Raw genomic sequence first — 13,157 nt, 5'->3', positions numbered from 1 at the left:
TTTTATTGACCAGTTAGAATTCATAGAACCTCTAGAGGACAAGAGCGGTGCCTCGCAATACCCCACCCTTTCCAGAAAAAACAAAAGCACTGATCTTGACCTTGTAGTCATCATGTTTGTGTCATTTACCAGGAAAGAATGACGGCTCCGTAGGCGGGAAGCACTACTTCCACTGTAATCCAGGTTACGGAGTGCTAGTCCGGCCGGACAGGGTGACCCGGGGTGGCGGCAAACGCCGACGACAGCAACAGAAGCGCCGCAGCGCCAACTTGTCAGGATCAGCGCCGAACCTGGCGGCACTCACTGCTCTGGCTAAAGGTGCATCATCGTCTCGCAATATTGCAGAAGACCATAAAAATTCTTGACAAGGTAGAATGAGAAGCCTCAGAATTGTCTTGGAAGTGTTTTCTACGTCACATATTTGATGCTGTAAGCAAGATTTAACATGTTAAACGTCTTTCTGCATGTGGAGGTAGGACCCGTTTCTCCCAGTTTTCATTCAATGCTGGATGTGTTCACTTGAACACTTTGTAATGCTACATGCCAAGAAATGTAAGTAATTGTTTTTGCATTAACAGTTATATACTGAATTTAGAATCTTAAGGTGGCTTCATGGAAGAGATTTGCTGCTTTAGGGTTATGTTTTCTAATATTACTTTTAAGCATTTTTAATGTTTTTTTTTGGGGGGGATACTGATCCTTTGTGTGCCTTGATTGTTTGGAAGTCACCAACTGTGCAAAGCTTTTTAACATCATATAAAAAAAAATAAAAAAAAATAGTCTCAGATTTTGTGATATAACATAAATTGTCATTTTCTGATATAAAACAATCATGTCTTATCCACAGCGGGCAATTTAAAGATTTAAAAGCACAGAGCATCCAATTTGAAGTCAAATAAAAATCCATAAAAAACATTAAATTCACATCATCCAACACGGGATTATTTACACAAAATAGTAAATCCAAAGGTTTCTGTGATATAGCTTTATTCTCTTGTACAGTATATATATCATACTAAAAATAAACACAAGTTAAAAAAAATGAACAAAGAAACTGTACAAAAATGTATATATACTACATCTTAATTACAGAACAGTCTACTGTCCAAAAAAGGCACTAAATTTCAAAATGGGCAATACAATAAATTTGAACATAACATAGCTTTTGAGATTGAAACAACAGCATTCAGTCCTCTTTTTCTGAGCTATATTCGGATGAGGCGTTTTACAGGGGACACGGAGGAGGGACCTGTAACATGGAAACCCTGACGTACCACGAGAGGACATCCCTGGAGAAGAAGCACTACGACTGGAGTACGTATCGATGTTGGGGATTTTTTTTTTTTGTGTGCGTATGTGGGTGGGGGAAGATATCAGCGTCAGGGTTACAGCCTCTATTTCAGCACAGTCACCTTACTGGAAATGAAATACATCCAATTCAGTCCTTGAGCACTCATTTTGTCCATCCCGTACTGGCCTTTGCCAAGCTTGAACACTCAGGTTAAATACTACTGGATATAAATTTGTACTGCTATTTAATCTCTGAAACAATATAAACAATTTATTTGAAAGCAGCTTCAAGTGAGAATCTCCAGATGCACTCTTGTGTGCACGGCAAAGACAAAGTGAGCTTCAGATTTTTTGTGTGCCAAGGTCATCTTCCACAAGTTCATGGCAATTTATTCTCAAGTAACGATTTTATCATTTTGCACTCTTGGGTTTGGAAAAACTAACTACAGTCAAATGGATTTGGAAAAACATGACGTGATTGAATTAAATTCAGTTATGAATGGGAGAGAGAAAACAAAAGAAAAAAACGTTTTAGAATAACGTTTTTTTTTTTGACAGATAAATTATGAAGGCAACTCATGGCTTTTTTTGAAGGTAAAAAAAATCATATTTCTAAATGTCTTGATCAATCATATCTTGTTTTGAGCAAAATAAAAAATATATAATTAATCATCCTTAAATGGTGCAGTAAATGTACATTTCGTGAAGGTCCATAGACTTTCTAGCTTTAAGACCTTTCTGAAAAACAGTTCAACGTCTTCACAATTAAGGACGACTTAATTCTCAGTCTTTGCACATGTTTTCAGCAATTGGTATTTACAAACATGTACTGTCTAAACATAAAACACATGTTTTAATTCTCTAAACAGGGTCTTTAGGTCTACAATTCAATCACATCTTGTTTTATTTCAAATCCATTGTGGTGGTCTCAAGGCAAAACCAGGGAGGAGGGTTCAATTATTTTCAGTGATTTTCTGTGCCAGCTCCCACAATAGGAAACATCCAAACGCTCTCATTTCACAATGCAGTCTGGCTTCAGGGCAAGGGACAAGATCACATCAAGTTGAAGTCAAAAGCTTAACATTTTCCTCGTAAGGTGCATTGTTATTTGTCTTTCACAAAATAAGTCAGACACAAACGGGAAGACTGCCATTCAGTCTAATAATGAATGACACAATAGAAAATACATGTAAAAAAAAAAAATCTGGTGAACTTAAAAAGGCTTAATTTAACAACAAGCATGATTCTTTTCAAAACACTTTGTACATTAGCCATAAAAATGAGTATAAATACTTTTTTTTAACCTTAAAATCCTTTTTAAATCCTTTTTGAAATGCATGAAGGAGACCTTTGATAAACACTTTCAATGTTGTCATTAAAACCACAGGTTGTGATACGTCCAAATCAGTTAATTTCAACAGTTCTTAAGTATAACTATTATTTCATCACATATTATTTTCCTGGGCCTCTTGATAAGTAATAGTTTTACACTGGGAAAATGTCTTTAAATGTTATGTTAACAAGGATAACTCAACAATTAATCCAAATTATTTTTTTGTCCTTTGCTTTTAAATGTCTGCAAATTTGCAAAGGATTTTAAATGTTGTCATTGTACATTAGTTTCGTCATTTTAATAAGCTATATTTATTTGTTAGTATTTTCAGTTCTATGAATTTCTCTTAAGAATAATACATCACTTTTCACTGTGAATATAAGAACGCTAAGAGCAAATTATGTTCCACTAATTTTGTGTGAAACAAAATAACACAAACAAGCCTTTTCCCATGATGTAAATCTATTCCTTTGTCAAAAAGTGCCAAGCTCAGAGTGACTGAAAAGTTGCCTTGTCATCAAAACAATGACACTTCTGTCCTTTTTAGAGAGCTACACAGTGAGGAAAATCTGCATTTAAAAGTGGTGGTTGAACCTTTGAGCTAATTACATTGGCAAAGACCAAACCAATTCCACATAGGGTTTTAGTTTGCCGTACTTAATTATTATTAAAAATAATAATAATAATAAAATGCTCCGATCACATTCTTTTGGCCATTATAGAGGTGGACAAGTCACGCTTATACTTCATCCAGCCTCTGCCAGCAAGCATTACAACTTGCCCTATTTGGGTCAAACTGGCCCAAGAAAACATATGCCAAATGGCTTTAGATGTCCATGAAGATCGCTGTCAGACCAGTCTGTGGTGCAGAGAACCGACTTTGAGCCGGCCTCATCACAGCATCTTTTCCTTTGGCATGGATGGCGTTAACATAAAAACACAAATTCCATTAGTAGATAGCTTACGTTTGCTTGATTATCACATTAACTGATTCTTCATTGCCTCAAGCACTTAATTCATCAACGAGCTAAATATCACAATGATTGTAGACTTTCTGCTGCAGAATGGAAACTTTAAAAAAAATTACCATTTTTAAAGTACGTTTCATGATTCCTGACATGCAAAGTCGTCCTGTAGTGAGCGTGTTTGAACTTAAGGCTAACCATCTTCAGGTTTGCATTTGATAGCAGAAAACCTCAACGATTCCATCCGGCGAGGGGCTGAGAACATTCAGAGCGTTGGGATGGCCGGTAAAGAAACTGCCAATCAGATTTATTCTAACAGAGACGACGCACTCCACAAAACATCATCCAGAGGCTTCTCCTGTCGTTAATTGCACAATAACAAGGGTGAGTCGCGAGAGTAGGTAGGTAGCACACCGGTAGGTTCGGGTGACTGAGAACTAGAAGAACCTATCTATCATATATACAGTACACATTTATTGAGTATGTCTCTGAGGTTGAGTGAGACTGAGTGAGGATTGGCTCAGACGACCAGGCTGCAAGAGGTAAGGAGGAGTGTGGGGGAGGAAAAGAAGAGGAGAGTGTTCGGGACGAAGAGGACGGGAAACTGAGAGTACAACTGGAACTTGGTTTTGAGAAAAGGCCAGAACTTCTGTTATCTTTTTTTCAGGGATGGTAGGATCCTTTTTCTTTAGTTGTACGATAAGTTAATACATCAGGAAGTTGAGACGATTCATGTCGGTTCGCTTTGGGAAGGAATAAGGTCTCGGAAGGAACAAGGAACACCCTGGAATTAGGAAAACCTTGGAGGAACGTTGCTTGTTTGGACCATGGGACCCATTTCTTAAATTCAGTGCTTGGATATTTTTTCTTGAAAAAGTACTTTTATGAGGCCCAGGAACTTTTTTGTCTTTAAACCTGAAGTATGTAATACCTTTCAAGTAGGGGTCTTCTTCTAGCACTGAACTGAACTTAGATATACTTCCTGGGGTCCAAACACACAAGGGTCCTCTGAAAGCTCCTTGTTTCCAGGTAAGCTTCCTGCGGTGGAAATGCCCCTTAAATTTCCTCCTTCCCTTTGGCCTCTTGTTGTTTCCTCGCCGTTCAATCGTCCTCCAGGACTTCTGTCTTGATGTCACTGGGAACCCCTCCGGTTCTAGACAGGGCCAAAATGGTGTGATTGACGGCGGCCATCTCCACAGCCAAGGAGATGGGATCCTGGTGCTCGCTGTGAGCGGCGTTGTCATCCTGAGAGAGGATGAAGGGGAGAATATGAGTTTAAATTTGCCAGTTGCTACCCTTGTCCCAGAATTTGTTGAGTGAGTCAAGTTCTCCCTGGGGAAGTCTGAATTGAAGAATGACCTATTTGAATACATTGAGCAAATTGAGCTATTTATGATCTAGTAACGTCAACATTTTAAAGATTGTTCCAATGTTTCATCAGGACTAAATTATACCACACAAATATAAGATGATGTGCCAGCTGTCTTAATTCAGATGTGTTCACATTTGTCAGGTTGGTTCAGCTCATTGCTCTTCTCGCGCAGTTCGTTTGGTGGAGTGTGAATGGTATCATCCGAAGCCTTGTGGACGACAAACAAGTGAACCGAGACCACTTGACGAGGCTTTTGAAACATTTTTTTAGAAGCCTTCCTTGACATCTCAGGTAGTAAAAATAGCACAACATGAAATGTAAAAAAAAAAAAAAAAAAAAAAATGCACCGGCTGTATTTCTTTCTTTAGTTTCATCTCCAATATGTGTCAGACCGGTTTTGATTTTATGTTTGTATGTGCTTTTTACAGTGCAACTGTTTGTCCCAGAATATTAAGAGGGGTTTATTTTTTTTCCATTTTATTTCAACTGCAAGACGTCTGGAATGGACCACCAAACTACAGGTAGGCAACTTTAGACAAATCCTGTCGACCATGCCACTGTCAAAGATTGGAAAGGTGACAGATTTTATAATGCAGGTTGTGGACATTGCAAAAAACAAAAATGCGATCATGACTAATGTGACTAAATGTGAAGAGTTACCTGTGTAGGGGAGCTGGGCTCCAAGCGGTAAAGGCCAAATTGTCGGCTGAGAGGTCTCTTGTCAAAATATGGCAGATCACATGCCTAAAAGGAAAAGTAGTATAGTTTGAGAAGTAAAATAAATCTACCAATAATTACAATTAGGTCCAAGAAATATTTAGTCACTCAGCACCGCACCTCTTCAGATTTGTATCTTTTCAGAGTTAGATGACATACACTGTGTGGTATTAGTGTCAAGACGACAGTAGGTCCAGAAAGTTGTTGGAGATAAAGGAAGCTGCTGTACCTGGTCTGTGAAATCGTTCCCGTCAATGTCGTCGCTGTTGGAGTGTCCTCCTGGACTCTGCACGTCTATCCCATGACTCTCCAGGATTGTGGCTTCTTGGAGGAAAAGGACACAGTGTGACATTTACTGTCGATCAATTGCAAATGTTAGTAAAAACTGGAGTGCAGTAGTGACTTGCCACTTGGGGGTACTTTTAGCAATACAAACCAACATACAGATAGTTTCCGAAATAATTGTTTGATGTTGAAACAATTCAAGCGGAGTCAGACTTAACTGGAGCCTTTCTCTAACCAAGTTTGATAATACTTTTATTATTACCACTGAACTACATTTAAAGTAGTATTTTCAGCCAACCTCTCATCTATAAACCTTTTCTGTTGAATGAAAAATTCACAAAATATATATATTTTTTTTATTAAATAAGTAATAAGCCCATAAAGGCTTGTATTTAAAAAAAAAAAAAATCAATGCTTCGAATAAACTTTGTTCGCTCCCAAAGATACATTACCAATGTTAGCTCGCCTCTTGATTTCTTTGCGGCGGTTCGCGAACCAGTTGTAAACTTTGAGAGAAGTGACCCTCTCCAAATCAGATAGCTTCTTCCCTGAAAAAGATCACAGAGGTGAAATTCCACCGACTCAATACAATGCAAAGTCTACCAATCAATTAAAAGATGGCGTCATAGATATCCATTCTTTTTTTTTTTTACTTTCACATAGTACCATTATTGTGATTCACATATTTACTGATCCTGCAGTTTACCTGGTTTCTGAATAACAGCATTGCAGGCGTTGGCAATCTCCTCCCTTTTGGCTTCATCCGGGTATTGGTTGTCGTTGAAGTAGCTATAAATGGCACAAGGAGCAGGCTCGATGAATTATTTTACACATGAGCCAAGACAACCAAGTATAGTGTTTTTTAATTTCAACAATCAAGCCAGTGTTTTTATTGGTGGCTATTATGGGATATTGTTCAAACGTTTATCTCTCTTGTCTCTTCACCTCTCCATCACAGCCAGACACTCCTTCCTCCAAGTGAAGCGGCTTCCCCGCCGAAGTCGGAAAGTTCCCGGGGCTGTGGCCAGTGGAGGAGGGGTTTGCCTCCACTCCATCTCCTCCAGAGGCAATGGCGCCGGCCGCATGTTCAGAGTGGCACCTATCGTCGACAAAAAGAAATGAGCATTGCTCCGAGTAGAATACACAGGTATCATCACTTCTCAAGAACACTGGGAATATTTTGTATGGAATATTTCGATTTTCACAATTGTGTCTAAGCCAAAACCAACACACACCACTTGAAAGACTGGTGATTTATAAACAAATATAACATTTTGAACATGAAGCATTAAATTATCTTCAATCATATATCCATGATTACAAAAATTCCGACACAATTTTAACAACCAAAGTATTGCTGTGCGATATGGCCAAAATTGAATGTACCAATAATCACATATAATCCTGATAAGATTTTTACATAATTAAATTAAGGGAAATTGTTCTTTGGGCTTTTCTCTATTTGATTGACATGATAAAAACAAATAATTTTGCTGTGTACATTTAAAGTAGTTTAATGTTCAGAGTGGTTTACCTCCATGCTCTTCTCGTAATGATGTAAGCAAGCTACTACAAATCAGCAAATCTTTCCACAGTTACATTAACCGTCATTTATTGTTTGTACTATGTTAGTGTGGCATTTCAAGTCAGCCTTATCATACCAAACCCTTACTCTGACTCATTCAACTGCAACCATACTATTGACACCCACCTAAAAGGCAGGACACATTTGCAGAGTCATAACCCAACCCAAACTGGTTAACCCTGCAATAGTTCTTGCAATCAGCATTAAAAGGGCATCCATTTCCTCTGCAGCATTGATGGAAGTGTGCGCCGTGCTTGGCGAGGCTCACTGCGCCCATAAATTTCACAACGAAAGAGCAGTTTGCAGTGCTGATGGCGTTGGCAGACCTCCACCAAGGAGCATGCCGCAGAGGACAAGGCGTGGGATGTCTGCTGCCTGTCTAGAAGTTGATACAGCACACATTTACACTGAAGATGCCAAGTCAGCATGGCACTTGTTTAAGCAACCACATTGAAGTGTGGCTTTAAAAGTGTGCGTAAACCTCCTTTCAGTATTTAGGGCTTTGCCTCTTCCCATTCGAAAATATTAAAGCTTGTCTTTCAATATATTTTTAATATTTTAAAGGAAGCAGCATCACGTTTTTGTAAGATAAGTGCTCCTTTAGGTTGGCTGAAGTAAATTATAAAACAGGAATGTTTCACATTTCATCATAAACTTCACAATAGTATCCCGTCAATCACGTCAGAAGACCCATTTCAGGATGTTGAACACTTGAACGTCTCATCAATCATCTAAGAAGAAACTTGCTTGGTTTATTTTAGAAGTCTTCATCTTTACTTTAAAACTATAAATACAGCAGATTCTCTGCATTTGCTTCTTCTAGGTAAAGCCTTCAGCTGTACCTGGTGTAGTTTTCTCCAGCGCGTACCAACGGTAGAAGGCCCTTTTCTTCTGCTCACTCAGATCGGAGCCGTGCTGCAGCAGCCAATGGGAGATTCTGCTCTGGCTGATGCCTGGAAGGCAGCCAGACATCAAATTAGTGAGTGTTTTACATCAAGCCCTGGCACAGTTAGCAGACAAATCCCTTGAATAATAATTGTGCCAACAAAAGGGCAGACAAGAGAAGAATGCAGTGATATTTGTAATGCAGCTTCCTTGCATCACTAGTGTATTGTTGGGTTGTTCAAAATAATACATCTGCACTAGAAAGTACTTCAAGGCGTGAGTGTTGGTTGCTCCCGTCATCCATCGTACCTAAATGCACCCATTTAGAATTTTTCATTTCGTGAAAGTTAAAAGTCAAAATGTTCATACAGGACATCAATAAGTAACAATATAGAATATGTTTTGAATAAAATTTGAAAATGTGGTTGGTACTTACCAGTGACTTGTGCCACCACAGCCTGCGAGATTCGTCGGTTCCCCAGAAACGCTTTAATTTCCTCTTTTACCATGCTGCTATCCCTCCTGCAAAAAAAAAAAAAAAAAATCACCATTACTATCTACAAAAATACTGACACTGATGGAGGCGGAAGTACAAGCCGAAACATGTCAGGGAATTCAACCTAAATATCTTGTTTGTGATAAAAGAACCAGTAAAATAAAAATACTGACTGCCAAGAGCAACAAGCAGCAGAAGGGCAAGCAAAGCACCCACCAGTCTAAGCAATCAAATAAGATTTTTGACATTACACTTTACATTCAGTTATTCTTCCCGACTGTAAAAAATGACATTACTTGTTTTTATTCCACATAAGCATACTTATTTATGCCCCCCCCCCCCCCCCCCATACTGAATCATATCGGGCTCTTGTGAATTAAATCGAGTTTGAAACTCTAAATCAATACCCAGTCGAAAGCATGACGGCATCAGAGGTTTACGGTGGTAGGAGAGGGCTAATGTGTAAGTGCTTAGAGGCGGAGGAAAAGGTGGATAACGGGAGAATACGGATGGATCGTAATGGCCCTAAGTAACTACTACAATGCTACATTGAGCATGTGATTTCGAGCCCTAATGTTATTTGACATTTTGCAAAGTCAATCCAATAAAATTGCCTGAGGTGGGACCGAAAAGCTTTCCTGCACCCCAACATAAAGTATTGCAATTAAATAGTATGAATGCAGGTACATTGTAAATAACATTGTTACTTCTGCCCATGCTCTCTTGAAGCATCACAGAATGTATAAATTTGCAAGGGCAATGATTTTCAGCAAAATTAAACTGATTACTTTGATTGTGATCACGTCACATATTCTTCTTCGCCCTGATTTGGATCCTCAGTCAGTTCAGCAGCTGTAAACAAGTTAATACTGTACATTCATTTAATGTAATCTAAGATTAGCGCGAATCCGAGTAGTAAAACAAACTTTCAAATGAGTTCATCTGAATTTAAAAGAAAGCAAAGGTCTCAGTTTCGTAAAACTCCGTTTAATTGAATTGAGGGCCCTCAGTCTTTTTTCTACTGACCTCATCAGCTCCTCCACTTTATCGTCAACATCAAGGTCCTCTTCTATAGGCTCGAACCCAAAGGTTCTTACTGCTACGGCGCTGTTGACGGGGTAGCGAGGAGGAGACAGCTTTCCGTTGGGTGTGGCAGCTAGACTGTCACGCCCATTCTGTGACAACGCCACCAGTGAGACAGGTGAGGGCAAGATGGTGGAGGGTGGCGGCGGCGCTGGAGGTGGGGAGGTGTCGTAGTTGTTACTAAGAGAGGGGGAGAGCCCCCCGCCGTTGCTGCCAAACTGCGTCTGCGTGGCTATGGATATCTTGGAGGTCGTAGAGGAGGCAGTGGTTGCGGAGTGGTCGCCGACGCCGTCTTCGCCATTGTTGATGGCGCCGTTGCACGTCACGGAAGAGGTGGTGGTTGCGGAGGCAGTGTTGTTGGAGGCAGAGTTGTTGGTGCAGCTGTTTGTCCCGCCTACCATGTAGGCGGACGAGGAAGAGGAGGAGGATGAGGTGCGGCGACCAAACTTATCGCCGTGCTCCCGGTCCAGCCGGTCCAGAGTTTCCAGCGCGTGCAGGATCTCCTGCTTGGTCATGCCGGAGCGGCGCAGCCGCTGCAGCAGATCTATCTGCTCGATAGTGAAGCGAGGCTCCTCGCTGAAGTCAGACATCCTGATGCTGAACTAGGAGACAAATCGGAATGGTTAGGAGCCTAACGACAACGGGGGGGGGGGGAAATACAAAGGGAATCTGAGGCAAAGAACTGCAAGAAGACAGAAATAGACAGATGAAGGGGGATTGTCAAGGGGGAAATGAGAGGATTAAGTAGGAAAGAGTGGAAAAGAACGCAGCTGCAGATGGGCAGAGAAAATGAGACAGATGAGGCAGAGACAGGAAGCGGCGTGGCAAGATAGAAGGCAAAGTCGAGAGAAACTGTCGGGAAAGTGAGAGAACAAAAAAACGGCAAGATGAAAATAAAGCAGAAGCAGATAAGAAAATGAAGAGTGAGAGATAGAAGTGTGAAAAGAAAAAGGATGGGAGGGGCTAGGAATGGGAAAAAAAATATATATCAGCTATTTTTGGGAACCCAGCGAGCAACACGCGCAGAGTGCCAGAGTCACCTTGACAGCTGATTCGATCTTAACATTCTGACGGCCATTCTTTAACAGCTCCCGGACATGCGCACCACCCACGTTCAATGCTTTTCATAAGCAATTTGCTATGCTAAAAATCAATGTGTCTAGAATAAGACTGCAGTACACTTGGTGTTACGTTTGGATTTTCTGCGCACTTTGTTACTCTCAAAACAGACACTGAGTGATCATTAAGCCATCCGTGTTCAAGCATTTACAGAGTTAACTATTAACAGACTGCAACAAATTTAAATGATGGAATTTAAGACCTGCACACAAAACACAGAGGGAGGCTGTGCAACTAAAACTATAAAAAGTCTACACACCCTTGCTCAATTGCCTGGTTTGTGATATATAAAAGAAACCGACATATTTCGAATTCCAAAACTTTTTCCACCATTATTGTAATCTATAACCTGTTTAACTCGATTGAAATAACATGTTTAATGTCAGATCCCGGTTGATCTTTTTGGCCACAATTCGTAAGAGTCTGTTTAGCACAAACACAATATTGATCCTCACCAAAAGAACACTGACTGTTTTTTTGTTTTTTTTCCAGCTGAAAGTGGCACCTTTGTCGAATTGGAATGAATTATGAACAGTTCAAAATTGCTAGTCAGCATTAGCGTGAAACCTACAGGCTTCCGCGAGAAAACTAAAGATGAAGATGATTTCAGTAGAATAGAAAGATCAAGTAAAGAATGCTTTTAATATGGCCAACTCCAGCAGGAGAGGATTGTGCATAGGTGATGCCCTCCCAATTTGGAGCATTTGTTTTGCAAAGAGAGGGCAAAAATCATCACATTGAGATGTGCCACGCTGATAGACTGCCCAAAAAATATGCTGCCAATTTACAAATGTTTTGAACACAAAGGTGTGCATGCTTTATATGCACTGTAGTGGATGAAAATCCACTTGGGGAGCTTCTTTTTAATTGGAAGGTGCATTCAATGCAACTTTGCATTGAAGGAGAAAATATATTTGAACTCAGAGACAATGTTTATTAAACTGACAGGTTATAATCATCAATGTCATTAGATTACATTGTGTCTTTCACTATTGTTACCTAGTTTCTACTTAGTTTAAAACCTGCCCAACATGGATTTTAGTTGCAGTTTGCTTTAATCAAGAACAGCAAAGCAAACCTGACGGTGATGCCATTTTTCACGCCCTTTGCCCAAACAGCTAATGTTAGCAAATGTATAGCAGACAGATACTGTACGAGGTGACGTCAAAAAGGCAAGCTTCAAACCACTCAACACAAAAATTCCAACCATATTTTTGACAACCGCACAGGCCTGCGGGAACCATTAAAAAAAGTAATAGCAAATAAACGGGTTCAGCAACATGCATGCGGTATGCACTAGTTAGCAATACATGCTAGCCGTGCCAACGCGATGACTTGCTGACGTTAGACGCAGCGGCGGCGACTGTCGCTGCTGCTAGCGATGCTTTGATATTAATATTACAACATTTCCAGTGCATTATATGACAAACTACAACACTTACCTCGGTTTATATTGTCCACTTCACCATCTAACTTGAAGAAACGATCAAAAGATCACCTCGATTTAAACCGAGGCCCGGTATTAACGCAGTTTGATGTCAGTGCCCCGTTCGACTCTTTTTTTTTCTCCCAAGGATTTCTAATCAGAGGCGAATTATTTGCCTCTCCGCTTTGTCTGTCTGACAACAGCCATATTGACAAGCAGCACTTTCGAGGAGCTCTGAGGGAATTGTAGTTTTCTCTTCAAAAAAACTCTCCAACAGTTGACGGAGTTTCTTGGGAGTAAAAACTACAAATCCCCTAAAGGATGAAGAGGAGGGGTTGCTGGAGGCAGATCTACAGTTGGCACTGAGTGCGTCAATTTGCATTCTCTCAGTTTATTATTGAATCGTATTTGATCAAATGTTGCAAACGTGCTGCTAAAAAGTTCAAAGAAAAACTGATCCTCATCATTTGCTTTGCAATAATAATGATTCATAGTTCAATACTTATCTAATCCTAAGTGAACAAAACAAACATACATAATCTTGGAACCGTATAGTTGTGTAATGTGACACTGTATGTTGTATGTATGTTTGCAATCCTGG

General features: G+C 40.0%; 2 protein-coding genes across 5 annotated transcripts in view; one reads left to right on the top strand and one right to left on the bottom strand.

The window, feature by feature from the left end:
* LOC147042574 (kinesin-like protein KIF13B) overlaps positions 1-13,157 on the top strand; it is a 47,129-nt gene that overhangs the window by 22,604 nt on the left and 11,368 nt on the right. For all 3 annotated transcript variants that reach the window (XM_085937850.1, XM_085937851.1, XM_085937852.1), the window contains 3 exons: positions 133-5,481; positions 6,921-7,109; positions 8,371-12,922. In XM_085937850.1, the coding sequence (XP_085793976.1) occupies positions 133-365 (233 nt within the window). In that variant the 3' untranslated portion in view covers positions 366-5,481; positions 6,921-7,109; positions 8,371-12,922. The remainder of the gene's footprint in view (positions 1-132; positions 5,482-6,920; positions 7,110-8,370; positions 12,923-13,157) is intronic.
* Positions 3,795-12,861, bottom strand: hmbox1b (homeobox containing 1 b). 2 transcript variants are annotated; one of them, XM_085937856.1, is made up of 10 exons: positions 12,573-12,861; positions 9,955-10,613; positions 8,869-8,954; positions 8,390-8,500; positions 6,908-7,061; positions 6,669-6,751; positions 6,415-6,510; positions 5,907-5,998; positions 5,621-5,704; positions 3,795-4,833 (listed from the first exon to the last, which is right to left on the bottom strand). In XM_085937856.1, the coding sequence occupies exons 2-10, from the start codon at positions 10,599-10,601 to the stop codon at positions 4,690-4,692; spliced, it is 1,497 nt and encodes a 498-aa protein (XP_085793982.1). In that variant the 5' UTR covers positions 10,602-10,613; positions 12,573-12,861; the 3' UTR covers positions 3,795-4,689. The 2 variants fall into 2 exon arrangements, with proteins under 2 accessions (XP_085793982.1, XP_085793981.1); XM_085937855.1 differs by having other exon boundaries at positions 5,907-6,001; positions 12,573-12,860.

The sequence above is a fragment of the Syngnathus leptorhynchus genome, chromosome 18, assembly GCF_054491065.1.
Source record: "Syngnathus leptorhynchus isolate UIUO chromosome 18, UIUO_Slep, whole genome shotgun sequence".
NCBI lineage: Eukaryota > Metazoa > Chordata > Actinopteri > Syngnathiformes > Syngnathidae > Syngnathus > Syngnathus leptorhynchus.
The sequence above is the reverse complement of the archived record's forward strand: the minus strand, read 5'-3'. Positions and strand labels throughout refer to the sequence as shown.